The sequence below is a fragment of the Balaenoptera ricei genome, chromosome 10 (assembly GCF_028023285.1).
Source record: "Balaenoptera ricei isolate mBalRic1 chromosome 10, mBalRic1.hap2, whole genome shotgun sequence".
Lineage (NCBI taxonomy): Eukaryota > Metazoa > Chordata > Mammalia > Artiodactyla > Balaenopteridae > Balaenoptera > Balaenoptera ricei.
Genome location: NC_082648.1, coordinates 102,627,040 through 102,654,740, shown reverse-complemented (window position 1 = coordinate 102,654,740; position 27,701 = coordinate 102,627,040). Strand labels below are relative to the sequence as shown.

General features: G+C 55.5%; 1 protein-coding gene across 2 annotated transcripts in view; it reads right to left on the bottom strand.

Annotated features, from left to right (window-relative positions):
- Positions 1-25,118, bottom strand: part of FBLN1 (fibulin 1) — an 80,408-nt gene extending 55,290 nt beyond the window's left edge. Inside the window, exons 1-4 of one of the 2 annotated variants that reach the window (XM_059937160.1) lie at positions 24,921-25,118; positions 9,973-10,075; positions 3,346-3,481; positions 1,065-1,236 (exon numbers count right to left, since the gene is read on the bottom strand). In XM_059937160.1, coding sequence (XP_059793143.1) covers positions 1,065-1,236; positions 3,346-3,481; positions 9,973-10,075; positions 24,921-24,999 — 490 coding nt within the window. In that variant the 5' untranslated portion in view covers positions 25,000-25,118. The remainder of the gene's footprint in view (positions 1-1,064; positions 1,237-3,345; positions 3,482-9,972; positions 10,076-24,920) is intronic. The other variant, XM_059937159.1, reaches the window with a different exon arrangement.
- Positions 25,119-27,701: the final 2,583 nt, after the last annotated feature.

Genomic DNA, 27,701 nt, shown 5'->3' with positions numbered 1-27,701 from the left:
CCATGTGATCGTTTTTTTTTTTTTAATAATTGTGATTTTTTTTTTTAAAGATTTTTTTTTTTTTGATGTGGACCATTCTGAAAGTCTCCATCGAATTTGTTACACTATCGCTTCTGTTTTATGTTTTGGTTTTTTGGCCCCGAGGCATGTGGGATCTTAGCTCCCTGACCAGGGATCGAACCTGCACCCCCTGCATTGGAAGGTGAAGTCTTAACCATTGGACCACCAGGGAAGTCCCCTGGCCACGTGATCTTGAGTGCCAGGTCCTCATCTGTGAAACAAGAGCACGGCCAGCCACCCACGCTGCCCAAGGCGGTTGGAGAGACGGGACAAACTGTGATGGCAAACACTTTATACCCCTTCTCCCATTTAGTCCCAGCAACCTGAGGAAGTAGGACTCTAATTATCCCCTTTTCACAGATGAGGGAACTGAGGCCTGGATACACCAGTTTGCCCCCCAAATACATGTCAGGACAGGGACATGAACACAGATTTGTCAGATCCCAGATCCCAAGCCCTCAGTTTCACTCCAGGACGGTGACAAATGTGAAACTGCTCTGACAACTAGAACCAGTCTGTGCTGAGTTAAGGCAATGGTAAATGTGCGTGCCCACACCGCCTGTGATGGTCAATTTTATGTGTCAACTTGGTTGGGCCACGGTACCCAGATATTTAGTCCAGCACTAGTCTGGATATGGCTGTGACGGTAGTTTTTAGATGAGATTGACATTGAAATCAGCAGACTTTGAGTAAAGCAGATTGCCCTCCATCATGTGGGTGGGCCTCATCCAATCAGGTGAAGGCCTTAAGAGAAAGACTGACCTCCCCCAAGTAAGAAGGAACCCTGCTAGCAGACAGCCTTTGGACTCGAGCTGCAACATCAGCTCTCCCCTGGGTCCCTGGCCTGTGGGCCCACCCTGCAGATTTCAGATCTGGCAGCCCTCACAACTGTGTGAACCAATTTCTTAAAATGTCTCTCTCTCTCTCCAGGTCCTATTGGTTCTGTTTCTCTGGGTGACCTTAACTAATTGCACTGCCCAAGAGGGAAGAAATGGGGGAATTACCTGCTTCTTGAAGGTCCCCAACGTCCCCCGGGGCAAAGTCTGCTGTCTCCTGGCCCTTGACGCAGCATGCCCGGAAGACCAGCCCACACTGGTAGCCGACCATGAGGCTGTACTCACAGCTCTGGCCCTGGGCCTGGGCCGCCCTTCCCAGCAGGCAGCAATGGCAGCACCTCTGCAAACACAGGAGGAGACTCCCGTTGGGGAAGCCAGACACAGGACACAGCGGATCCCCATGGACCCCTCAGCCCCCCATGCTAATGCTCCCTGGACGGTGATGACATGTGCCTGACTTGGGCCGCATCTTCTACATGTTGGCAGGAAACAGCAAAGCAAGCCGAGCCCGAAGCCTGCTGCCCCCAAATCTCGCAGGTCCTAATTTTGAAAGGAAGCTTAAATGGCCTTATCTCAGCATGTGCTCCATGATACCCGACTGCCCCCCAATATCCCTGCCGGCCCAGCTTCCGCCTCCAGGAAGAGGGGGTTAGGAGAGGGCCTTCTGGGGCTCACATAAGAGCTCCCTAAGGGTCCATGACTTCTGCGTGGTCTGAGATTTCTCTACCACGCCTGGAAGGATGAATATGCACCTTGCCTCCTCCCGCACCGAGTGAGGGTGGTTCAAGCAGCAGGAAGGGAACCTCAAGCCTGGTCATCAAGTGAGGAACAGAGTTGCTGCCTGTCCCCTGGACCCCAGGGAGTCCAAAAGCCACAGCTGAATCCCAGGGACAACATTCACCCTGGCACATGAAAAGCCCCATTTCAGTCCTTATCATGCTAAGAAAAGCATAGAGCTTTCCAAAAGGTCCACGGCAGGAGCAGAGGAGGGGTGGCTTTGCCTGAGTTTCGTAGAGGTTGACGGGTCCCCAGCCTCTGCTGCCGGAAAGAGCAGGAACCTCAGTTACCTCCTCCACCTTTAGGTCATGAGCCCCCCTTCCCGGAAACACAGACCACGCATCTGCCAAAGCGATCTGTTTCCACTCCCCTTAGAAAGTTCCATGCCTTTCTCTCAAGTCGGGGGACACTGGCGGAAATGTCTGCGGGGCAGACAGCGTCTGCAGAGCCCCAACCCTTCCTGGGAGGCAGTCACTGAACACATGAGGTCCTGGCTCCCGGGCCCCCTTGACCAGACCACCCCACCCTCGCCCCCCCCCCCCAGCTCTCTCACACCAGAAGCCTCCTCCCAGGAAAGCCCACAGAGGCTGAGGTTGGGCAGAGGGGCTCTGGACCCCCAGCTCCTCTACGTGGAATCTCCCTCCACATTCCGACCTGCGTGGAAAGAGAATCCCCAGAAAGGAACCCACACACCCCGCCTCGGGATCCAGACTTCATTCCAATGCTTGCTCCTTGAAATTACTTCATGGCCTTCCTAACTGGGAACGGGGGCATCTTTCTCCCAGGGAATTCATTTTTGTCACCTGGCACCTCCAACAGAAACCCAGATGACCAGGTTAATTAACTTTCCAAACTTGAGCTCCTTCTGGTCGGGCAGTTTTTCTCCCTCAGTAGGTGGCAAGAGAGGGACAGCCTAGTGTATTTACAGTCTTCAGACCTGGGAACGCTCTCAGTAACCTTTCCACATCCGTGCAAAGATGCAGGCCTTCCACAGTGACAGAGGTCCTGAGTGACCTGGCCTGGACTTGGAGTCCCAGGCTGGATTACGTCATTCATTCATAGCCAACCTTTGGGCAGGGTTCCCTCTGGGCCAGACGGACCACATTCCCAGCCCTGCCTCACCAGATCCCTCCCTTGCTGGTCCTGAAAGGACCCCTGCTGAGAGGCCACTTTGGAGTGTGGGCCTCTCTGAACCTCAGTTTCCTCTTCTAGGGCAGTTACGGAGGTCATGTGTTATCAGAGGCGTTGGTGGGGGCCCATTCTGAGCTCTGACTAGTTCGGGAGAGGAGGGAAGCTGGAGGGCCTCCAGAGTGGGGTGGGGAATGCCTATCTGAATTGAGAAGAGGGTTCAGAAGTCCCTGAGCCCAGATAACCCCTGCTCTGACCTCTGCGTTCCTGTTTGAAGCCCCAGGACTGGCAGTCTTCAGGGCAAGGCTGGGTCACTCCATCCCTGCTTCCCCGGTGCTGGACAGGGCCCGGGGTGTTGTCCAGGGTTTACTGAATAAACTGGAGGAGGTGGGGAGACTTGAGTGTCCCTCCTCCCCCCCCCGAGTTGAGCACAATGCGCTGCTCATAAGGAAAGGCGTCTGAGGTCGGGGGTGCAGGGAGGGGGGCGCCCCAGGCCTCCTGCTGAAGGAGTGGCTGCTGAGCTGGGAGGGGCCCAGGTCCTCACCTTCACGAACATGGCCTCGAGGCTGGCGTTGTCACCATGCGGCACGGCGCAGCTGTCCTGCTCGTTGGCCAGGTTGATGCCCGTGGCACAGTGCAGCTCCTCTAGCTGGCTGTGGCAGCACTGCTCCTGGACCATCCTGTGGGCAGAGGGGGCAGGCTGGCCCAAGGGCTCTGTGGGGCGGGGGGCCCACCAGGCGGTGCTCAGGGCCTGGAAGCAGTAGCCCCTCGGGGATGGGAGCTCTGTCATCTTTGGGTGCCCCCCCTTCCCCATCCCCTCCACTCATCCACAGACACACACACACAATGCCTGCATACAGAAGGTGCTCAACAGTGTTGAATTAGAAAGACTGGATGCAGGGTGGTGTCTGGGAGTGGAGTCGAGAGACCCAGTTGTGTGGCCAGAGCCCCAGTTCACCTCTCTGACCTCTAAGCCTCAGCCACAGAAAGTTCCCACCTATTTTAAAAAACAAAAACAGCTGACTGCTGACTCTGGGCCAGACCTTCTGATCCTTTATCAAGTTGAATTCTTCCCAACACTCATCTCCAGTTTCCGGAATCAGTGGAAACAGCTCCAGAGAGGTGGAGTAGCCTGCCCAAGGCCACGGAGTGAGGGATGGTGGCAACGGTGACACCGGGCCGTGGCATCCACGTCTCCCAGCCCCGTTGAGGGCTCTGGGAGGAAGGTCCTCGGAAACCCGAGGACACACGTGCACAAAAGCTTATGTCGACAGAAGGACCATCATCTCCCAGACTTGGTCCCTCAGACACAGCTCCAGGTGGTGAGGGAGCAGGAGGTGTGTGATCACAGCTGTGGCTCCCACCAGACCCCAAATAACCCTGGTTTTGGCCAGAGCCAACAAGGGCAGGAGGAGCCGCCAGACCTGCACCGGTCCGGAGAGGGAGGGGCCCCGCTGGGCTCCGTGGGATGGATTTGTCTGCACAGATAGACCTCCGAGATACTGCAGGTTTGGTTCCAGGCAACCACAATAAAGTTAGTCACATGAATTTTTTGGTTTCTTGGTGCATATAAAAATTATGTTCACACTGTACTGTAGTCCAGTAAGTGTACAATAGCAATGTCTAAAAAAGCAATACATACCTTAATTTAAAAAAACCTTCCTTGCTAAAAAATGCTAACCATCATCTGACAACGCGGAGTTGCCACAAACCCTCAATTTGTAAAAAAAGAAAACAAAACACGCAACCTTCAAAGCACAATAAAGTGAGATATACCTGTACTCTGCTACCACACATCCACTCATGCTCTCAGTGGATTTGCAAATGACAGGCATTTCACTGCATTATCAGGGAGAGCAAGCAGATATGCATCCATTGATCCATTCACTCAAAGATATTTATTGGCTGAACAGAAAACAAGTGGTGTGGAAAAACGGGACCCCTCATGCACTGTGGGTGGGAAGGTAAAATGGTGCAGTATGGCAGGTCCTCCAAAAATTTTAAATAGAGTGACCATAGGATCCAGCCATCACACTTCCGCGCATAAACCCAAAAGAATCGAAAGCAGTGACTCACACAGATACTTGCACACCCACATTCCCAGCAGCATGATTCATAATCGCCAAAAGACGGGAGCAACCCAAGTGTCCATCAAGGAATAGATGAGCTAAATGTGGTCTGTACATATGATGGACTTGGATTCGGCCTTAACGAGGAAGGAAACCTTGACACGTGTTACAACACGGATAAACCTTGAGGACAGTAAGCTAAGTGAAATAAGCCAGACACAAAAGGATGAATACTGTGACTCCCCTTTTATGAGGGACCCAGCGGAGTCAAATTCATAAAGACGGAAAATAGAAGGGGTGGGCTGGGGAAGGGGGGGTAACAAGGAGATTTTGTTTCATGGGTACGAGTTTCACTAGGAAGATGAAAAAGCTCTGGAGGTGGACGATGGTGATGGCGATAGAGTGATGTGAATATACTGAACTGTACACCTAAACATGGTTACGATGGTACAATTTGTGTTATGTATATTTTACTGCAATTTTTAAAAAAATTTGGCTGTGGCCCTACTGTGTGCCCGGCCTGTACAGAGGCTTCAGGGACAGGGAGAGGGATGGCCTGGTGGGGAAGCTCAGCCTCCCACACCCAGGGGGCTTCTGGGGCAGCAGTTACTAAGCTCTACCCTGGTGGGGCTGGGCTGGTGCTAGGTGTCCAGAGAGCTGCTCTCCCCTTGTTGCCCTTCAACTTGGACAAGCATTCACCTGGCTGCCTTGCTCGCCTCCTTCAGGTCCTGGCTCAGACGCCTGTTCTCAGCGAGGCATCCCCAGACAGCTCTATGTAAAACTGTAAACCTGCCCTGATCAGGAGACCCTGCCTCCTGTCCCTGGGTTTTCCTTTCCCACGACACCTCGTGCCTTCTTACAAACCATAGACTTTACCATGTCGTCGTCATTTGTATCCTCCGTAGAAGAGATTTTGCCTATTTTGTTCACTGATTTATCTCCATCTTGTCCAGAATGCCCTCAATAGGATTTGTGAAATAAATAAACGAAGGGGTTCAGAGAGTGACGGGTAGACTGAAAAACAGCATCTGAGGATCTGCTTTGGGTTTCGGCTCCGTGTGTATCCAAATTCCTCCGAGAGACTCATGGGCTTAATTCAACCCAAGGTTTGAGGCAAATTTCTATTTGGGTCCTAAGGCATATTGGCCCTTGGTCGAGGCCAGAATGGAGGGCAATGCATGAGTTGAGGGAACGCCAGCTGCCGTCTCCCGATCGCCCCAAACGTGCCCTGTGTCAGAGGCTCAGGCAGAGGCCGAACGTGCCCAGCTGGAGTCCATGTGTGCAGAGAGGGGCCGGCCCCTCTGCGGTCCTTGCCAATCCCCTCGTCTGCCAGTGGCACCAACCAACCCCGGGCTTCTTGGGCCCCACAGAACCCTCAGTGCCATCCTTCCTCCACTTTACCCTGGAGGCTCGGCCTGGGGCTCGCCCACCTGCGTGATCCCATTCTTCTTATCCTGAGCTTAGAACAGCACTTAGGATCAATAAAGATTTGCCGAATGAATGAGAACTTAAAACTGGAGATCCCGGCAGAATACCGCTTCAAAAGAAGAAAAATGCTACCAGAACTACTGAGTTACCAAGTGGCCGGTGGTCTCTGTTTCTTGTATCTTTTAACTATTACTAGTAAGAGGACCCTTTTTTTTTTTAATTTATTTTTATATTTATGGCTGTGTTGGGCCCCCGGTTCCGTGCGAGGGCCTTCTCCAGCTGCGGCAAGTGGGGGCCACTCTTCATCGCGTTGTGCGGGCCTGTCACCATCGCGGCCTCTCTTGTTGCGGAGCACAGGCTCCAGACGCGCAGGCTCAGTAGTTGTGGCTCACGGGCCTAGTTGCTCTGCGGCATGTGGGATCTTCCCAGACCAGGGCTCGAACCCGTGTCCCCTGCATTGGCAGGCATACTCCCAACCACTGCGCCACCAGGGAAGCCCTAAGAGGACCCTCTTAAAGCAGATTGGATTTCTGACCTGCTCTCTCCCTTCTCTGCCTTCATTAAAAACGATACCCCTGAACTTGTTAGAAAATCCCTGCTATCAGCATCGCTGCGCTGCTTGTCACTCCCCACTGCACACGGCCCCGCTCATCCTAGCACCGCGGCTCTGACTTGGGGCTCAGAGTCATCTGTCGTGTGCCGTCCGCATTCACTGGGCGAGGAGAGCATGGAGGGCTGGGGGGGGGGCGGTTCTTGTTCTCCTGAGCACCCCCTATGGTGGCACCCAGTGCTGCCCCTGGAATTAAAGCCCAGTTGTGTTCTTAGATGAGCTGCATCTGACTTTGAGCCCAAGACCCCAGGCTTGGCCTCTGACCTCTGCAGATGGTATGGGGTTCAGACCCCGACATTAAGTGACAAAGAGGAAAAGGGTGCAGGGCAGGCTGGAGGGGCAGCAGGCAGCACCTGGGGAAACAGGACCGGGGTGCGGTCAGAGCCCAGCAGCCCAGCAGCTAACTCACTAAGAGGCCTTGGACACAGACGCAGCCCCTGCCCGTGAGTTCAGGGACAAGTCCACTGGCCTCCCTGGGCCTCGGGGAAGCAAAAGGCCAATCGCTGGCAGTCAGCGTCCTGGGAGTTGAATAACGCGTCTTGAGGACCCTGTCATATGGACACTCGCACTATCCAGCCAGAGTTCCCTTGGGTCCCACGTGATGAAGTGAGTGGGCCCCACTGGAAACATGTCGGGGGTAAGGGGGAACCTGGACTTGCACCCATATCTGCCCCCAAGAGAGAAGACCTTCCCTCTCGGCCATTCAGGTGATATGACTTACATTTCAGGAAATCTCTGAATGCGTATTTGAAATTTACCCCAGCCCAAAATGTAGATCATGAACCGTAATCTTGATGTTCCGACTACCTGGTCTTTTGTTGCAAAAACTCCTATATATCCTGGCTCCCCCCTTGCCTCTTTGGAACAGTTTTCTCAGCATTATCTGAGATGCTGTGTCCCAGGCTTGAAGTCCTCAGAAAGTCCACCAAATAAAACATAACTCAAAAAAAAAAAAAAAAATGTAGATCACAACACGAATGCCTGCTGCATAGCCAAGAAGGTAGTTTCTCCAGAGTCTGGAGCCCACTGGGGATTCAAGATACCTCCAAAACTCAGTCAAGACATTGGTGAGTAGAAGTCAGTAACAAATCCAGTTGTGACTAAAATCCAAACTCACAAGTAGGGCCCAGAGGCCACTGAGTCGCTGACCTCAGTTCCTCCTTCTGTCCGTTGAGGGGTCAGCTGGCTGATGCCTCACTTTGTAAGCCTTTGATTTACAAACAGGGCTCCCCGTTTTGGGTTGAATTGTATCCCTGCCTCCCACAATTCTATGTTGAAGTTCTAACCCCAGGACTTCCAAATGTGACTTATTTGGAGATTGGGTCTTTAAAGAGGTAATTAAGGTTAAATGATCATTAAAGAGGTAATTAAGGTTAGGGTGGCCCTAGTGCAATCTGCCTGGCGTCCTTATAGGATGAGAGATTAGGACACAGACACACAGAGAGGGGAGACCATGAGAGGACATAGGGAGAAGCTGGCATCCCCAGGCCAGGAGAGACGCCTCAGGAGGAACCAACCCCGTTGAGACCTTGATCTCAGACTTCTGTCCGCCAGGCTGTGAGACAGTAAATGTCTGTGGTTTAAGCCGCCCGGGCAGAGGTATCTGTGCCGGCGGCCCAAGCAGACACATACAGCCCCACAGCCTGGCCTGGTGGTCCCGGCTGCTTCCCTCACCTCGGTCATTATCACAACCCTGAAAGGAAGCTATCGCTGTCCTCCTTTTACATTTGAGGAAGCTGAGGTTCCAAGTCAGCTCAAGTCACACAGCCTGAAAGCTGGCCCAAGTGGGTCCCCGGGGCCCGGCTGCCTCTCAGAGCCCAGTCTGCAAACAGAACTCTTGGCACTCACCACCCAGCTTCGCTCCGCGACTGCCAGCCGCGCTCTGACGTTTCTAGCTCAAAGCCACGCTCGGGAGCCAAGATCCCCGCTCTCACTCATCAGACGCGCCGTAAATACTAACGGCGTGGTCTCCCAGTCAATTCAAACAATCCGAGTGCCCTGTCTTCTCTTCCTTTGTTTGGTCTATAATGCTTTCGACTTTTCAAGAATTTCCTAAATCGAGATTTACATCCTCCGTCACTGCTGGCAGGCAGCAGTCTCTGCTCGATGCCAACACAAATGCAAAACTCCGGAGTGAGGCAGACAAGCCTCCCCTGCACATTCCTTCCACGGCGGCTCTCCACCTAGCATCCCACAGCTCCAAGCGTCCAAGCAGCTTAGACTTGGATTAGAGGCAGAGAAAATGAACGGATGTCAAGAGTAATGGAATGCGTTCATACCCTCGCCTCCCCCTCAACCTCTGCTCCCCAGGCAAGCAGATCTGGGTTCAAGTCCTAACGCCATCACCTACCAGCTGTGCGTACTGGGGAAAGCTCAGTTTCCTCATCTGTAAAATGGGATCAGTAACACGGTGAAATGAGATGAAGGGCAGCAAACGCCCAGCACAAAGTCTGCTTCATAAAGGCTTGCTATTATTTTTACGGTGATGATCAACGTTACATATCTTTACCATTTATTCTAAGCTTACATTCTCCCAAAACTTTGAGGGAGCTTGAGTCAATTTAGGAAGAGAGGAATAAAAATAGTTGATCCAGATGCTGGCTACTGTATGAAGTAGACAATGGTCTGGCAGGACTTTTGCTCTGGGACTCGCTCGTCTGCGTTTTTGGGGTCTGAAGGTGGCCCATGCTTTTATCTGCAAAGGGCTTCCAGTCACACGGTCTCATCCGTCCCCCACAACAACCACCCCCTTTCTGGGTGACTTGGCCACACTGCCCAGGTGCGGCAGCGAGGGCTACAAACCCACATCCTCTTGCTTGCAGCCCGGTGAAATGACGGGATGCCCGGTAATGCCAGGGTGGCACGGGAAGGGTTAGCGGAGTCCCGCACAAGGCCCGTGGGAGCACAGAGGAGGGACGCGGGGGTCACCAGCCCCCCACACCTCCCGCAGCCTGGCCCTGGGGGCCCAGCCTCTCCCGGGGGCCTGGCACCCACTGTCCCTTCCTCCCCTGCTTTTGTCTAGAAGAACACTATTCTGGTAGAACAGCAGCACTGGCAAACATACCTGCATTCCTTGGATTCCGAGGCGTACGGCAGTGAGCAGTCCCTGCGCTGAGTGGCCATTCGATGTCCGTCTGCACAGCAAGCCTCCATGGGGACGTCTGCGCCTGCCGTGCAGGGAAGAGAACGGGGTGACTGGCGGCAGGTGACTCACCTCGGACCCTGCCCAAGGTCCCCTTAGACGGGCGGCCTCCCTCGGGTGGCCGAGAGCGCCCCCTCCCGGCCGCACCATCTGGACACCCCTTCCTTCGGTCTCCTCTACAGCATCAGGACGGGGCCGAAAGGGCCGCGGCACATCTGGTTCTTCAGTCACTCGACAAACGTGTACTGAAAACTCCGCTGAGTCGCGGGCTGGGAGCACACACTCCGCTCCTCCTAGAAAGGCCTGAAACCTCAACTACTACCTTCCAAATCCAATTCTGACGGGGCTGCAGCCCAGCACCGGGATCCCTGCCCCAGCCAGATGCCAAAACTGGGACGGGGACCTGCCCAGACGGGGTCCCTGCCTTCACAGTCCAGAGGGAAGAAAGACAGGTGTTACTGACCAAGGCACGGCCAAGTGGCCGTCCAGCCCAGCGGGTGGGTATGCAGGACGCAGCTGACCCCACTCCTATGGGGTCACAGATGGTTTGTCTCACTAAAAATGAACAGTGCAGAACTGGGGAGGCCTAGAGGTGTCCCCCAAACTGGGACAACCAAGGAAGGCTTCTCTCGAGAGTGGGGAGCAAACACCAGGGAGGAGGTACAGCATGAGCAGAGCACAGGGGAGAGAACAGTCATGCGGGGCCTCAAATGCAACCAGCCGGCTCTGGGGAGAAGCAAAGAGCCAACGTTTCCGGGACCCGCTCTGTGTTCTCACTTCATCGTCGGAGCCACTTGCTAGGAAAGCATCAGTTCTCACTGTACGGGTCGGGAAACTGAGGCCGGTGACAGTCTCTGCCCTTGATTTGTCACAAGGTTGCCTCTTTGCTCACAAAAGGGAAAGATGGAAGGCTCAGGTGGGTCCAGCAGCTGGGGCACCCACGCCCTCCAGCGCCCAGCCCGGCGCTCAGCCCCACCCAGGCTGCTGCCCCGCTGGGCCCCTCGGCTCACAGGAAGGAGGGGACCCCACGGTTCCCCGAGGGAGGAGCAACCGGGTACCGAGGCGCCCCCAGCGTCAGTTCCACCCGCAGCCAGGAGGGGGCGTTAGTGGCAACAGCCTCTGCTCCGGGCAGAAGGTCACCTCTCGGCAGGACATTCAAAATTGGGCTCTAAGAAACGCCACGGTTTCTCACGACTGGCCTTCCCGCGCCCCACGGGGTAAATCCCGCCGGGCTTGGCAGCGTTTCCTGGCACCAAGGGCCTTGGGTGTTCTGTTTGAGCTCATTATTCTTCCAAGGCCCGGCCCTCGGGGTGGCCCCAAAAGAGAGGGCCACTCCAGGGCTCAGCACGAGGCCGATGCGTCCAGAAACACCGGCTGCAACGGCTTGCCCGCGGCCACCTCGAGCACCTCTGCCGACAAACTGCGCCTGGAACACGGTGCCCTTGAGCTCTGGGCTCACCTCCGGGGAGACCCCGATGGGCGTGGTCCGTGCCTGGGTGAGGAGCCGAGGCTGGGCCGGGCATTTCTTGAACCAGGAGGTTGAAGGGCCTTGCCAGGTCCCCCAACGATGACAACCTCAGCCCCACCCGCAGCCGGGGGAGCTCGGAGCGGAAGATGTGCTGCCGCATCCGCGCTCTCTTGGGTTCCCCCAGGCTGGCAAGGGGGTCTGGTTAAGGATGACAGTCCACCCCCGAGCAAAGTCTGCCGGCCCACTGCCAACCGGCCGCTCGGCCCATCCCGACCTCAGCTGTCCCCCTCCACACTTCCCGACGATGCCATCTGGTGAACCTGGGGGGCACCGTGGGCTGAGGCTCAGATATAATTGGCATCACCGGCTTCCCAGCACCAAACAGCGAGGTCCCTCATGAGGGAGAGCCTCTTGGTTACCGGGGTGACCCCCAGGGGTCCCACTCATTCATTCGTTCCTTCCTTCGTTCTTGCTCCAATTGATTCTAAGGGAAGCATTCACGAAACGCAGGACCTGACCTGTCACAGATAAAACATGGCCTGTGGTTCACCCCCAAGACGACTGTGACCCAGCCACGTGGCCTGACAGAGGCCGATGTCCCCTGTGCTGTACCCCTCCACCCCAATCCCAGCCGGGCCCGCCTAGCTCTCCCGCCCACAGTCTCACCCCTCGTGGCTCTCACAGCCCCTCCGGTCCCGGCCCAACCCCCATCCAGTCTCTCCCCCGCTCCTGCAGCCCGCCCGCCCACCAGCCCGGCCTGGAGCAAACTCACAATTGACAACATCTGTCTGCCTCGCCCTCCCTCCCTCCCACCCACGCAGAGCTAGGCCTCCCTCTCCTGCTCAGCCCTCAGCCCACAGCCAGCCCTCAGCAGCTACAGGGGGGAGTAGGAGGAGTGTCCGCTTTGGAGCCGAACAGGCTTGGGCTCTTATCCCAGCTCCAGCGCCTTCTTGCTCTGTGACCCTAGGCAGGACGCTTCACCTCACTAAGCCACAGCTTCCTGGACGGCAAAACGGGGCTCACAATACCTTCTGAAGGTGGCTGAGGAGATGGATAAAGCTTATAAAGTTCCGAGCACACAGGGAGCTCCAGTAAACAGTGGCTGGATTACACATGGAAGGAACAAAGGGAATTTGCTTGCCGTTGCCCGTGAAGAATGGGGGAACCAAGGCCCCGTCTCGGGGTGCAGAATGGCCCAGGGATGAGTGGCGGCCCCTCGGCCTCCCTCAACTCTGAGAAAGGCAGGCACAGGTGAAGCTCAGACTCCTGGAGATGGCTCAGTGGGGCGAGAACTTTGTGCCCAAGCTGTAGAAACGTTTGGAAATGATTCCCACTGGGGAGCCTTGAGCACTTTGGACCTTATTCTCAGAAGGACAATGCAATGTGACATCCTTCGCTCAATCCAGAAACGTGGAACATCCCCGGAATGCCCCAGGCAGCCATAAAGCTGGAACTCCCAGTGGCCGGGGTCAGCACATCCTCCTTGGGCAGGATGCGCCCCCGCCCCAGCCGGGGGGTTAGTTCCTGCTCTCCCAAGCCGAGGGGCCACGGGGCGCCCACGGCCAGGCTGGACGGTGATGCAGCAGAGGTCAGAGCAGACAGGACATCACCGTCCTCATTGCAACAGCTGGACACATGAGGATCCCCACAGAGACAGCCCTTCCATTCACCACCTCTCACCCCCTTAAATTCCTTTTTTATGCCACTGTGCCAGGCACAAGGCGTCACACTGTTGTATAGAAGTAGCATCGTCTCCAACCCACTCCCCCCTCCCTGGGCATCTACGTTACTTCCGATATTTCACTATGGGAACAAACAGCTCTGGGCTGAGCACCTTCATCTGTCAACCTTGTCTTCAGATTCTAACGATCCCAACTTGGCTATTCCATTGAAACCATGTTGAGTATGACGGTCTGGTTCTATGGGCCATTATTTATCTTTCCTTATGTCCTGTAGAACAATGGTTATATATGCAGCCTCGGGTTAAAATTACTTTGGGGAACTAACTTCCTTCTGGAGGGAAGGCTTTCTGATTGTTGTTTTTGGAAGCTGAATACCCAACATTGAAAGGGATCCTTCTTTTAATTTTTTTTTATCGTTGATGACATTATACTAAGTGAAACCAGTCACAAAAGGGCAAACAAAAGGACTGTATGATGCCACTTATATGAGGTCCTGAGAACAGTCAAATCCATGGAGACAGAAAGTAGAATGGTGGGCGCCAGGGGCTGGGGGAGTGGGAGGGGGAGTTACTGTTTAATGCGGACGGAGTTTCCATTTGGGGAGATGAAAAGTTCTGGAGATGGATGGTGGTGATAGCTGCACAACAATGTGAATGTACTTAATGCCACTGAGCTGAACACTTAAAAAGAGCTGAAATGGTCAACTGTATGTTATGCGTAGTTTTAAATTTCTTAATTGAAGTATAATTGATTTACAATGTTGTGTTAATTTCTGCTGTACAGCAAAGTGATTCAGTTATACATATATACACACTCTTTTTTAATATATTCTTTTCCATTATGGTTTATCATAGGATATTGAATATAGTTCTCTGTGCTATACAGTAGGACCTTGTTGTGTATCCATTCTATATATAATAGCTCACATTGTTATGTATATTTTTTAAATGCAGTTTAAAAATTGAGCTTTTGTGTACCATTTTGTAGCACCCTTCATTAGGAAAGGAATTGTACGTTCTGCCGATTAAGTCACTTGCCATTTTCAATCGATGTTGTTTTCATGCACTAATCTGAACACCGACAAAGAGGATTAATTTGGGAAACTGTATTTTACAACATCCTTGTATAGCAGTTTGGTAGAGAATGCAATGTTTTCCAAGGCAAGCTATGAGACCTCAAATGGGAATGGTGAAAATGTTAATTAGAAAGTAAATTGTGGGACTTCCCTGGTGGTGTAGCGGTTAAGAATCCGCCTGGGCTTCCCTGATGGCACAGTGGTTAAGAATCTGCCTGCCAGTGCAGGGGACACGGGTTCGAGCCCTGGCCCAGGAAGATCCCACATGCCGCGGAGCAACTAAGCCCGTGCGCCACAATTACTGAGCCTGAGCTCTAGAGCCCACGAGCCACAACTATTGAACCCACATGCCACAACTACTGAAGCTTGCGCGCCTAGAGCCCGTGCTCCACAGCAAGAGAAACCACAATAATGAGAAGCTCACGCACTGCAACGAAGAGTAGCCCCTGCTCCCGCAACTAGAGAAAGCCCACGCGCAGCAACGAAGACCCAACGCAGCCAATAAATAAATAAATATATTTTTTTAAAAAGTAAATTGTAACTCTGCAACCAAAATAAAGATGATTTAAAAGTTTAAAAACAAAACAAAAATCCCCAGGGATCGTCTCTCCCCCATGCATCTGGGGCAGTGGCCAGCGGAGGGTGGGACAGGTGGAGGAGAGGCAGAAAGACCTAAAGTGCAGACTTGCTCTGGCTTTGACTTCCTGCATCACTGCGGACACCGCGGCTTGTTCATTGTACCTGGCGGGTCAGGTCGCCTCTCAGTTCTGCCCCATCACCAAACCAGGGGTGACCTGAAGCCCAAAGAGGCGTCTCTCTCCTGTCCCCACTTGTGGACATGTCCGTCAACGCCCACCCTCAGCCTGTGCATCCTGTCACACCCCAATGTGGCACCTTCTCAGTGCTGGTCCGCCACTCCCAGAGTAGGCGGGAGCGGCTGGGTCAAGTGATTGTCACCTGGGAGTGTGACAAGTCCTTTGGCAGATGGGGCCACGGAGCAGAGGCCGCTCACTGCCCGAGCCCAGGGGAGATGGGAGGGAAGGCTTTCTGGAGGTGAAGGGGAGGCCCCTCTTCCAGCATCACTTCCCCCAACCGCTCACAGCAGGAACTCTGCAACATCAGTGGAAGGGGAAAGAGGGACGGGGGTTCCAGGCTGTGGCCCCAGTCTCTGACACAGGGCACATGGCGGGGCTGGGCGGGGGGCAAGAAGAGAACCAAGGTGTCACCCCACCTGATGCCACACCTCACTGGTACCAAGGGTTTCACAGCAGCTGACAGCATCAGACCAACCAGGCCCACCAGCAGACGCCCTGGCAGCACCTCCCAAAGGACGTAAAATTGAGGAAACCTCAGGCACAGACACCGCCATGTCTGAGTGGCCCTCCTAAATCATGTCACGAAAGCAACCTGGAGCGACAAGGCCATTACTGTTTCTTCTGTCCCCAACCCCAGGGAGCGCTGTCACCTACCCCCACCCACCGCGCGCTTACTGGTCACTCAACGCCCGTCCTTAACAGCCCGTAGGTGCTCTTAAGAGAGAAGTGGGGCTTCGGGCGAGTCTGGAATCTTCTCCCTCAGATCCTTTCCCTCTCTGAGAAGACACTTCAGCAGGGTAGTTTTCATCTCTGGTCCCTGTTAATCTGACTAGATGAGATCCACAAAGACAAAATTCCTTGTCCTTCCAAAATCTGGGGCATTAAAATGCCCTCCATGTATATGAAATGCTGAGATACGAGATGGTGGTTGGTTAGCTCTCTATTTGGTTTTAATATCCTCATTTGGAAAAATAAAGAGTTGACGCCAGGCTCATGCCCCATCTGCTCCACGGCACTGCCTAAAGCTGCAGCAGAAAGTTGGAGGGGGTCCCCGCGGTGTCCAGGACCCGCAAGACTGGGAAGCCTGAGGTGCAATGAGATGCCAGCAGGGAATTCCAGCCCAACAGAACCACGCGAGACTCAGCCCACACCCCCAGCCCCTGCGGGGCCCCCCACCTCACGAGCCTGGGGACCCAGCAGATGCCCCTCTTAGGACCCTTCCATGCGCCAGGCTCTGAGCTTGGGGCGAGGGATCCAGAGTCAGGACCCCGTTCTCAGGGAGATGACAAGCAACTGTCACCTGGTGTGTCCCAGTACTTCTGCACCATTCTGTATGACTGGGATGAGGACAGACCCATTTCCCCTCCTCAAGGCCCCATGACCCCCCCAGGAGGAAGTAGGGCATGCTGAGTCTGCTCTTATGGCTCCAGGCCCTGTCCTCAGCACGAGAACGGCTGGTGCCCTCACACCCCCCGACACCAGCACCCGGCACAGGGAGACGGGGTCTCGGATAGAGCACCAGCTAAAAGGAGGCAGCAGGAGACAAGGACCAGAAGACACATCTCTGGGAAGGCGAGAAGAAGCAGCTTCTACACTGCTCCCTCCAGGCAGCTCACAGTGACCTCCTGGATCAAGCCCAGTGGACGTGTGGGCCGTCCTCCCCCTGCCCGCATCTCTACAGCATCCCCCGCTGCAGGACCCAACTCCCCTGGTTCTCCTCTCACCTCTCAGACCATGTATGCACACCTGTCAAGTGTCCCCTGCACCGGGCTTTTGGAAATTGAAGCTCTGCCAGGCTGGGTGGTCAAGGGTCCCTCCTCTCCTCTGGCTAGCTCGTTCACACCCACACCAGTACAAAGGTCCTTTCCTCCGGGAAGTCCTCCCTAACTGCACCCCCCAACACACACACGTGCACACGTGCGAACACGGTGCAGACATGTTTCCTTTCTTTCATGGTTTCTTTGCTCCCTGAACTTCCCAGCAATTAGCACGAATAATTAACCGAGTATGTACTTGTGCCACGAGGGCTGGACAGGCGTCTCATTCTGCACCCTGCCCCACGGCCGGTCCAGAGCCAGCACACAGTAAATGTCCGTGAAGGAATGAACGGACGAATGATCTCATGTGATCCTAGCAACTCTATGACACAGGGGACGGGAAGAGATGAAGCAAGTTGCCCGAGGCCATGGGACAAACACAGAGGCGGCACGAGAATCTGGCTGTGACTCTAAAGCTCACACCCACCCACCGTAAAACCGAAGGAGACAGTGGCTTCCCCCTGAAGCTGGACTTAAAAAACCGGAGACTTTTGACTCTAAAGCTCACACCCACCCACCGTAAAACCGAAGGAGACAGTGGCTTCCCCCTGAAGCTGGACTTAAAAAACCGGAGACTTTTCAGTTAGAAAAGTGAGGCGGTTAGTTCAGTGTCCTGCTTAAGATTACGATGTGAGAGCCAAGCTGCCTGTGTTCGAATCCTGGTGCTGCCACTTCGCAGCTGTGTGTCCACAGGCGTGCTGCCTGGCCTCTCTGTGCCTGGGTGGGGTGGGTCTCACACCAATAATGGAAAATGGGGATAATGACAGGCGTGGCGCGATGGGTTTCAGAGAGCGGTCTCATGTCAAAACGAGTGGCGCACGTAGGTAACGAAACTTCCAGTACATTTCATTCAACACAATCCAAAAGGAAAAATAGGTTCAAGAAAAATACTGGCTCAAAAAAAAAAAAAAAAAGAAAGAAAGAAAAATACTAGCTCAGCCCATTAGCATAAAAACACTGATAGCTAACATCTAAAAACCAGTCCTGGCCATGTCCCAGCTACCACCCATGGCTCTGGGGACTCCCCTGAGGGGGTGCCACTTTGCTGCTCCTCCCCCTCAAACTGCCTGGGGGGGCTCAGTGCCGTGGTCCCTTGTCCTCTCCCCCCACTGCCCCCACCTCCCTGGGTGGCCTCATCCAGCCTCCCCTATCGGCCGAGACTCCCACACTTCTGTCTGCAGGCTGGTCTCGCCCATGAGCCCAGGCTCCCCCGGGACGTCTAATAGGAAACTTAAGGTTTCCAAACAGGACTCTGATCCCCACCCCTGTCCGGCTTCTCCACCTCAGTAATTAGCAGTCATCATGCATCCAGAGGCTGGAGCCAAAATAACTGGGCCAGGCTGAATTATTCCATCTCCCTCCCCCTCCACATCCAAGCCCTCAGCGAGTCCTGTCCACTCTACCTCCCAAACGCCCTAGATCTGCCCACTTCCCTCCGGCCCGCAGATCCCTTCCCCCCCCGCCCCCCCCCCCGGACCAGGGCATCTTTGGCCCTGGACCCTGCAGGAGCCTCCGCCCAGCTTATTCCACCTCCATTCTGGTCTCCCTATAATCCATTCACCATGCAGCACAGAGGGACTTCGAGAAGTGTGAGTCAAGGAATGTCACTCCCCTGCTGAAGATCCTCCAGCGCCTTCCCCGAGCATCTAGGATAAAATCCACAGTCCACACCCTGATTTTTGAGGCCCTGCACGACTGCCTTGCCCCTCCCGCCTTGGCCACCCTCTCGGGCACCCCCCCCCCACTCCCCTCCCTTCACACCACCTCTCCGGTCCCTCTGGTACACCTGGTCCCACCTGGGGGCCTTTGTGCCGCTGTCCCCTTTGCCCAAACGCTCTGCCCCAGGTCTTTTCACAGACGGCTCCTCACCACTCACGTCTGAGCTCAAGTATCACTTGCTCTCACTCGTTCCCCCCCTCCCCCGACACCCACTTGAGAGCCACTCGTGTCCCACTGTCACAGTGTGTTACAGTCACTATGGCACGGATGCCCACGATACTTTTTCTTAGTGCATCTGTTTCTGTGTTTACTCTCAGTGTGTGTCGTGGGTTCAACGGTGGCCCCTAGAAAGATGTGTGCATGTCCTGACCCCTGGAACCTGTGCATGTGACCTTATTTGGAATAAGAATCTTTGTAGATGGAATGAAGTATCTCAAGATGAGATCATCCTGGATTATCCAGGTGAGCCCTAAGTCCCATGAAAGTGTCCTTAGAGATGCACAGAGGAGATGCAGGAGGGGGCCACGTGAAGATGGAGGCAGAGACTGAAGGGATGCAGCCTCAAGCCAAGGAGGGGTGCCCCAGAGCCGTGGAGGAAGGGAAGCCCTCAGACACCTTGATATCTGACTGCTGGCCTCCAGGACAGAGGGTTAAACTTCTGCTGTTTTAAGCCACTAGGTTGCAGCAATTCAGCCCAGAGCCACAGGAAGCTCACGCAGTACACAAGCTCCAGGATGCAAGGGCCTTATCTGGCCTGTGTCCCTGGGGCCTCTTCCACGACCTGACTCCTCAATGAGCGTCTGCGGAATAAATGGATACACAAGCTGACACACGACAGCTGCGTGACAAGCAGCTTCTCGGGGGCCACACCAGGCTCAAAGGAGAGACTTGGGAAGTGTCTGCTGAGTAAAACTGAAAACCAGCCTACAAATGACACCACTTTGCAGCTAAGTGACCTCAGACAAGCCACTTCCCCCTTCTGGGCCTCAGTTTCCTCCCCTATGTAAAGGGAGTGGGTCGGCTGATCTTCGATTTCCGTATCCCGATAGACAAACCAGTCCTCCCCAAATTCTGCTCGAGTACCCATCACAAAACCCGCCCTGGGCCCCATCGGACCCACGGCTGGTTCTTTGGTTCTTACACCTTTGACACAAACCACGAAGAGTAAGATCCCAGTGGATCCAGACCCCCGTCTCTTCTGGTATTCCCTCTGAGTGGCCTGAAGCTGGCCATGCACGTAACAGCACACATCACGAACCCTTCACTGGGGGAAAAGAAGGCTCTGGGCCCCTGGCCTCGGGAAGGAATAACCGGGCGCCCTTGCCCATTGGATCCCCCAGGAAGTCGGGGACAGAGCTGGGCGGGAACCTAGTTTCCAGACTCCTGGCCCCGGCCGTGTCGGCCCAGCGCTCTGACAAGTTTCCTTGGCAAGGCCGGCGGCGGTGTCCCCATGGATTAAGCAGGAACATGACTTAAACAACTTCCAGGGCTGTTCTCTTCAGAGGCCGGGCCTGCCCTGCTGTGTCCAGGACCCAAGATTAGCCAAGAGTACTCTCCTGTACAGAGGTGCCAGGAAAGGGGCGACTCTCTATCCTGAGGGCGGTTCTGCACCGCTCCCAGCATCCTGAGGCCACAGCCAGCCAACCCCTGCAGGGGGATGAGCACTACGGGCTCTGGTTCTTTGGGGGGCTCCTCGGCGCCACTCCAGATGGCAGGAAGGAGGCCCTGACGCAGGCCATACCTGAGGGAGAGCTGCGACCAAGCCAGACCCCGGGCTGGACAGCCCAGCCAGCACAGGGCAGGCTCGTCCACAGATCTGAACCAAGACGGGTGCTGTCGTCTGGGGGGCCACCTCCCATCAAGCCAGCTGCGAGCCCCTCCAGGGCCCAGGCTGTCGCTCCCACTTCTGTGGTCTCCCCTGTCACCCCCCATGGAAAATGCCTGTCCTTTCAAAGGAGCCCCTCGTACACACAGCACTCATTTCTGGCGCTGAAGGGCCTGTCCAGCCGACTGGTTAGGAGCACGGGGTCCCGAGTCCTCTATTTACTACCACATCGTCCTGAGCGAGGACTGGTTGCCAGCACTGGATTTTAAACGCCCAAGATCACAGTGTTTTTACGCTAATGGGCTGAGCCAGTATTTTTCTTGAACCTATTCTTCCTTTTGGAGCCTGTCGCCCGCTAGAGTATATGCTCTGGGCCTTAGTTTACATGCCTGTAAAGTGGAAATAACAGTAGTACCTACTTCATGGGGCTGTCGAGAAGGACTAAGTTAGTGACTAAATGTAAAAGACTTCAATTATCATAATTTCCTAGGGCAGAGAGTTTTCATTCTGTTTTTAAGGAAACAGAGCAGAGAGCATGTGGGAGTCGGTCAAGCTCTCTCGAATCACTTTCAGGGCTGGGACCAGTCTCCTAGCCCTGGTCAAGTGCTGACCCCCAGCAATGGGTGGGTGGGTGTAGGACCCTCCAGTCCCAGCCTCTCGTTATGACCAGCCTGGGGCTTAAAGGCAGTGACCAGTGGAAAGAGTGCTGGCCGCAAAGCACAGCCTCCGGTCCAGCCATGCCTGCTACGAGCTGGATGATTTGGGACAGATGCCTTGGCCTCAGCGCCACACCCTCTGAGCTCTGAGCTCCCCTCCAGGCTGAAGGGTCTCTGATCCCAGGAAAGTTGACATAATGGGTGCCCCCCCCCAACGCCCATTTCGTTATCTGGCCACATTTGAGACCATTACAGGGAAACTGGAACCATATGAAGCCTGCAAAAGCATTATTAATGAAATTGTTATAATTTGATGTTTTGCAAAAGAAAAATCTCTTATTATGTAAAACATACTGGCAAAATACTCCCTATCAGAACTGTTTTCCTGCAAAGCTGCTCCACCCGCAGTGTCCACTGCTCAGAGCTCCACCTTCAGAGGAATGGGGGGGAGGTGTGTGCAGGGTGTTGGGGAAGAGGCTGCTGGGGAAGGGGCTGCTGGAAAAGGTGCTAGGCACGGCGGTCTTCCCCAAGCATGAGGAGGAGGCAGAACTCCTAGAAGTCCCACGTTCTCTCTCACCTTCCGGACCTTTGTCCATGCTGTTCTCTCTGCCTGGGACACCCTCCCCACCCTCCTCCCAGCCCTCCTTCTGTTCCTTCACATCCCAGTTTGCATGCTGCTTCCTCCGTGAAGTCTTCCCTGACTCACTCCCAGTTGGAGCTGGTTTGTAATTGTTCACTTTTCTGGATCTCCCAGGAGATGTGCCCCATGGGCAGAAGGGCCAGGTCTCTCTTCCTCCTTGCCGTATCCCCAAGACCTAGAACAGTGTCTGGCACAGAGCTGGCCCTCAGCAGATATTTCGCGTACAGATGATTGAATGCCTAAGGAGGCCAGCTGAGGCCACTTTGCATGACCTTTACCAACACGGCTTTGGCACTCGACAGCTGCCGCAGGTTCTGCGGCCCTGTTGGGCCTCCTTCCCAGCTCCTGGCTGGGGAAATGCAGTTTTAGTAGTGCAATCTTGGGGAAAAGGATACTGTCCTATCCTACTCTAGGAAGGGAACATCACAAATAACAGATAATAATAATACAGCTACCACGACAGGCATCGTCCTATGTTCTCTCCCTCAATCCTCCAGCCAAACTAAAAAGTTGGTCTCTGTTATCTCCATTTTACAAATGAGAAAACCACCAGATCGGTCCGTGGTTCTTTCCTGAGGGATGACAGGCAAAGATGTTTGCAGTCCCACAAACGCTCTTGGCAGCCTGCTGGGTCCCAACGGTGAGTCACGCTCCCCCGCCACCATCAGAGGCGGCAAATGAGCCCAAGTTGGGAGTGGCCTTGGGCAGTGCCAGGAGGGGTCGTGACCCAGAGCTGTGGCTCCGCAGGAGAGGCCCTGGCACTGCACCCCCAGGGCACACTGTCACGCTCCAGCAGCCCCATCAGCCTGCCCAGCCCCTGCCACCCAACTGGGAAACTTCTAGGAGCGGCAGCGGTGCCGCCACGTGTTTCCAAGCCAAGTCCTCTCTCCCCTTTGTTCTCCTCCCAGCGATGTTCTCTGTAATCAGTCAGGAAGGCTGCCCGGCTGGAGCCAGAGGCCAAGAAGTCTTGGAGAAAACACAACCGTCTTTCTCAACACCGTCCTTCTCTCTACTCCCGCCCACCCTGGCTCTCAGGAAAACCCAACTGGACAGATGGATACAGGACAGACCGGTGGTTCCAACTCTGCCCCCTGGCACAAAAGTCCAGCCCCCTTCTGCGTTTCCGTGGCCAGGTCACCAAATGGGTTTCAGCAGATTAGCCAAAAGGCTCACCATCGAGGCCTTTTCCATGATCACTTTTAAACTGCATGTTTCCTCTTGGACCCCGCAGCTGTACGGAGGGTGGGGACAGTGTCACCCTCGCCTTACAAGGCTTCAGGGAACCTTACAGCTTCCGAGTTTCCAGGCACAGAAAGGAACCAGGCAATTTTCTAACTCTCTCTCCCCAAACCATACTAAACTTGTTGAAACTCAAAAGAGGGACCTCCCAAAAGAGACAAAGGACCACAGCACTCTCATCAGTGTGCAATTAAGGTTTCCTTTATACACTTCAAGTTAGGACCTTCTCTATGAAGAAGATGGTTGTAAACCATCAGTCAGGCTTCAGCCTAGCAAGTCTCGGTGCTCCTTCAAAGCTGGACACTGCCAGCCTGCAGGGGACCCTTCTCAAACAGTAGGCAGAAAAGAACAGCGATGGAGTATCTGGGGACTCGGGCTCAGGAAAGTTCAACTAAGCTTTCTCTCTGCGCTTCAGTTTCCTTGGGTGTAAAATACAGGAGGTTCCGGGGCCCCTTCCATTTCCAACAGGAGTTTTGTGTGGCCCCCCCAGTCTAAGGCCCCCCTGGGCTTTCACTCCAGCCAGGGGTCACCAGAATTCCCTTCTTTCCCTGCCTGCCTGACCAGCTCCTGCCCAACCAGCTCCTGCCCAAACGCCATCTCCTCCAGGAAGACTCCCATAAGCCCCAGGGCCTGGGATGGCTCCTGCTGCCAATGCTGAGCCCTGCACCTCCCCCCCCAAACCATGAGATGTCCCCCCCAGACATGCCCAGGATGGAGCCGATGCCTGGAGCAGCCAGAGCTCCGTGAAGGTCTGCTGCAGGGAGCCACTGAGCCAAGAAACCTCTGCCCAGCTCTCCCCCCCGCCCCCCGTCAGCCTCTCCGGGAATCCCTGAATCCTGGCAAAGCATTAGCTGTGACCAGTGACCTTTGACAGAGGAGGAGGGTGGTCCCCAGAGAGTTTAAAAGAAACTCAACTAAGCCAGAGATAAAGAATCTGGGATGCCAAGGGTGGTCGGGGCTCTTATCTGGGCCTGGCCCCAAGAAGGCTGGCCTGCCTAATGACTGATGAGCCACGGGTCAGCAGAGAGGTCAGAGGTCATGGCTGTGATCGGCAGGGCCTGGTGGTCACCCCCGAGGAGCTAGGCCTTGAGGATTAAGGAAGAAAGGATGAGCCGGGTGCCTGCCATCCCAGCGCTGTCAGCCCCAGGGCTGGGAGCTCTGGGCCACGGGTCTGCTGGTGGAGACCCCCTGGCAACCCTCTGCCACCAGGTGGCTGGGTTTGGAGGTGGCCTGTCCCCAGCCACAGCTGAGTCTGGAGCCTGGAAGAACCCCGTGTCTTGAGGTCCTCGGTGTCTCAGGTGGGCAGGCAGGGGTCTCCGCACACACAGCCACGGCCCTGAACACCTTCAGCCCACTCCCTTCCTCTCTGCTTTCTTCATGTCCGCCTCCTACCCCATGACTGCTTTTGTCTCTTGGGCAAATTACCGTCCCCACTGCCCAGCAAGCTGGGTACCACAGCGCCTGCGCAGGGGTGGAGGTTGGGGCGGTGGGAACAGGTATGCCAGGGGCGCTCCAGGTGCGAGGAGCAGGCACGGGGTGGTGTAAGGTGGGGGGGGGGGGTCCTTGGCAACCACCAGCCAGCCTTCCTCTCCCCCAGCCCGCACCCTGGCCCCAGGGGGTGGGTGGGCGCTAGGGCCGGCAGGAGGATGTGTTTGGAGGGATCCGTCTTTAAAACAAATCCCCACGTCAGCGAGGTGATCAGGACCCAAGCCAGGAGACGGGTGGGGGGTGGCGGGAGCGTCGCCGGGGCCTGGCGGCAGCGCAGCCCAAACACCGCGAGGACCGCGGAGGCCGGTCGACGCTCCCGGGCGCCGGCAGCTCCAAAAGTCGCACGGGCCGCGGGTCCGGGCGGTCGGGGCGTCGGGGAGTCACTAACGCGGACGCCGTGGGCTCGGGGCGCTCCCTCCCCCCGCGGCGCGCCCCCGCGCCCCTACCTTGGGCCGCCAGCAGCGAGAGGCCGCCGAGCAGCAGCAGCGGCAGCGGGACCCGGCGCGACGGGGCGGCGCGCTCCATGGGCGGCGGGCGGCGGGCGGCGGGCGGACAAAGGCGCGGGGCGCGGGGCGCGGCTCTCGGCTCCGGGCGCGGCACGCGGGCAGCGCGGGCTCCAAGCTCCAGCCGAGCCTCCGCAGCCAACGCAGGGCCCCGGCCGCGCGGTTCAATTATCCCGCCCCGGAGGAGGGCGCGGCGGAGGCGGGGCCGCGGGGCGCCCGCTCCCCTCCCCCCTCGACCGCTCCCCGCCCGGGACCTCCGGGGCCCTCCCTTCTGGCACCCCAGGCCCGAGGGGCGCGCAGGCCCACGGCCGGGCTGGGAGCAGGGACCCCAGACTTCCCCCTGGTGGGGGCCGGGGAAGGGGGGCGCAGTCGGGCGGGAGGCACCCCCCCTCACCCCTCACCCCCCCCTGCGCCAGTGAAACCCGATCCCCTCCCCACCCATCGGCCGCAGGGGCGGGCTGGGTAGCAAAGGTTAGCTCCGCCCGACTCCGCCAAAAGGGAAGTCAGGCGGCGAGGGGTCCCCAGGGTCGGAGGCGCCTTCTGAGGGGGAATAAGGGTGGTGACCATTCGGGGGTCTCCCTGTGGGACCCGGCCCCCGAGTAATGCCCCGAACCCGCGGTCTGCGGGTTTCGCGCCTTCTCCAGCCCTGCGCGCGGGTCGCCTGGGGCTCTGCAGGTCGGTGGCTAACTCCAGGTGTGTCCCAGGCTGCGACCTGGCTCTGCCCTCAGGGGACCGCCAGTGGGGCGGGCAGCGGACAGACTCCACCAACATCCCAGCGTCCGTGGAGGGGGATGAACCCGGGACACCCAACCGCGGGGAGAGAGAGATTCTTTTTGCCAGAGAGGAAGCAGCCTTTGCGCTGGGCCTGTGTAGGAATTCATGGCTGCAACCAGTCGGTGGTTACTGAGGATGAATTAGTCCGTTGGGACCATAAATAGATTTATTTAAAAGAAGAAGAAAAACAAAAACAAAACGTGTGCGGGTGAGGATGGGGAGCAATGGGGTGAGACCCACAGGAACACCATTAGCCAAGTGTAGGGGTCCCCTGACCCAGCAGTCCCACTCTGGGTTACACCCAGCAGAAAGGCATATACGTGTTGTGCAGTGTGCACCAAGAGACAGAAAGTCCTGTACCAGAGTGTTCACTGTAGCACAGTTCATAACGGCTTCCAACAAGAAAGGCCCCAACCTCACCAGCAGCATAATGAAAACGCTGGACAGTCAGGTTGGAGCACTACACAGCCCTGAAAAGTGAGAGCTCTACAACCCAGGCAGCTACAGGGAGGCTCTCAGACACGTGCCAGACACTGAAGAACGCTTCCTGCAGGATTCTGTTGTTATGAAGAACAGGAACAAGTTAGAAGTCAGGAAAGTGATGACCCTGGGGATGGGTTAGGCACTGGAGGGGGTATGAGGCAGCTTTCTCTGGGCCAGTTAGGATGTTTTTTAAAATCTGTATATTGGTTTCAAGGTTGGGTTCAGTGTGTGAAATTTTATGAAGCTGCTCACTTATGACATGTGCCCTTTTCTGAATGAATGATAGATTTAAAAATCAAAAACAGACAGGGCTTCCCTGGTGGCGCAGTGGTTAAGAATCCACCAGCCAATGCAGGGAACACGGGTTCGAGCCCTGGTCTGGGAAGATCCCACATGCCGCGTAGCAACTGAGCCCGCGAGCCACAACTACTGAAGCCTGCGCGCCTAGAGCCCGTGCTCCGCAACAAGAGAAGCCACTGCGATGAGAAGCCTGGGCACCGCAACTAGAGAAAGCTTGTGCGCGGCAACGAAGACCCAACGCAGCCAAAAAACAACAACAACAGAAAGACACAACACTCATCTCCCCACAGGTTACCTCCTAAGTTTGAGGTTTGCAAAGAGCCCAGAAAAGCTCATGAAAGGGGCCCGCTTGCTAATGGCCTCCCGGGTTAAGGAGGCTTCCCAGAAAAGGGACGTGGGACCGGCCCTTGAAAGACGAGCAGTAGAGAGAGAAGGGTTTCCTGGGCAGAGGGAGTAGCATCTGCAAAGTGTGGAGGCACCAGAGACCCTGGGCAGCTCAGGAAGATTATCCGGTCCATTTTGACTGGACGATGTGGGTCCCTGAAGCCCACAGATGTGCTATGGTGAGGCCCTGAAGGCAGTTGGATAAAGGGTGAGTGGGGAGCTCTAAGCTGGAGGCAGATTGGAGACTCATTAGTACTTTAATATTAATTTGATGTTTTTAAGCCACGGGAGAATCAGGGTGCCATGGAAGGAGGTTAGAGAACCAGGGAAAGTGTAGTGTGTGTAGCAGATTATATGCTCTTATGTTATTTCATTAATACAACAGCCCCAGGAGGCTTTAGTACCCCTATTCTGCAGATGAGGAAACCAAGGCTCAGAAAGGTGAGGTCATTGGTCAAATTCTCATGACCAGTGATTGGCAGCTCTGGGATCTGAATCCAGGCCATATGACTCCCAATCCCGGGCTCATCTGTATCCAGGGTTCTGTTTTTCACCGAACATTATAGCATAAACATCCCCCCTCTTATTAGAAATCTACATTATACATCCAGTGAGTGAATAGTATAAAAGTTGTACACACGTTTACTTAACCACTCTCCTATTATTGGACATTTAGATCATTTCAACGTTGGGGGTTATAAATCATGCTGCAGTGAAACCTGTGTGCTCTGGGCTCAGCTCCCCACAGGGATACACTAGAAGAGCAGATGCTACACCCAGGAA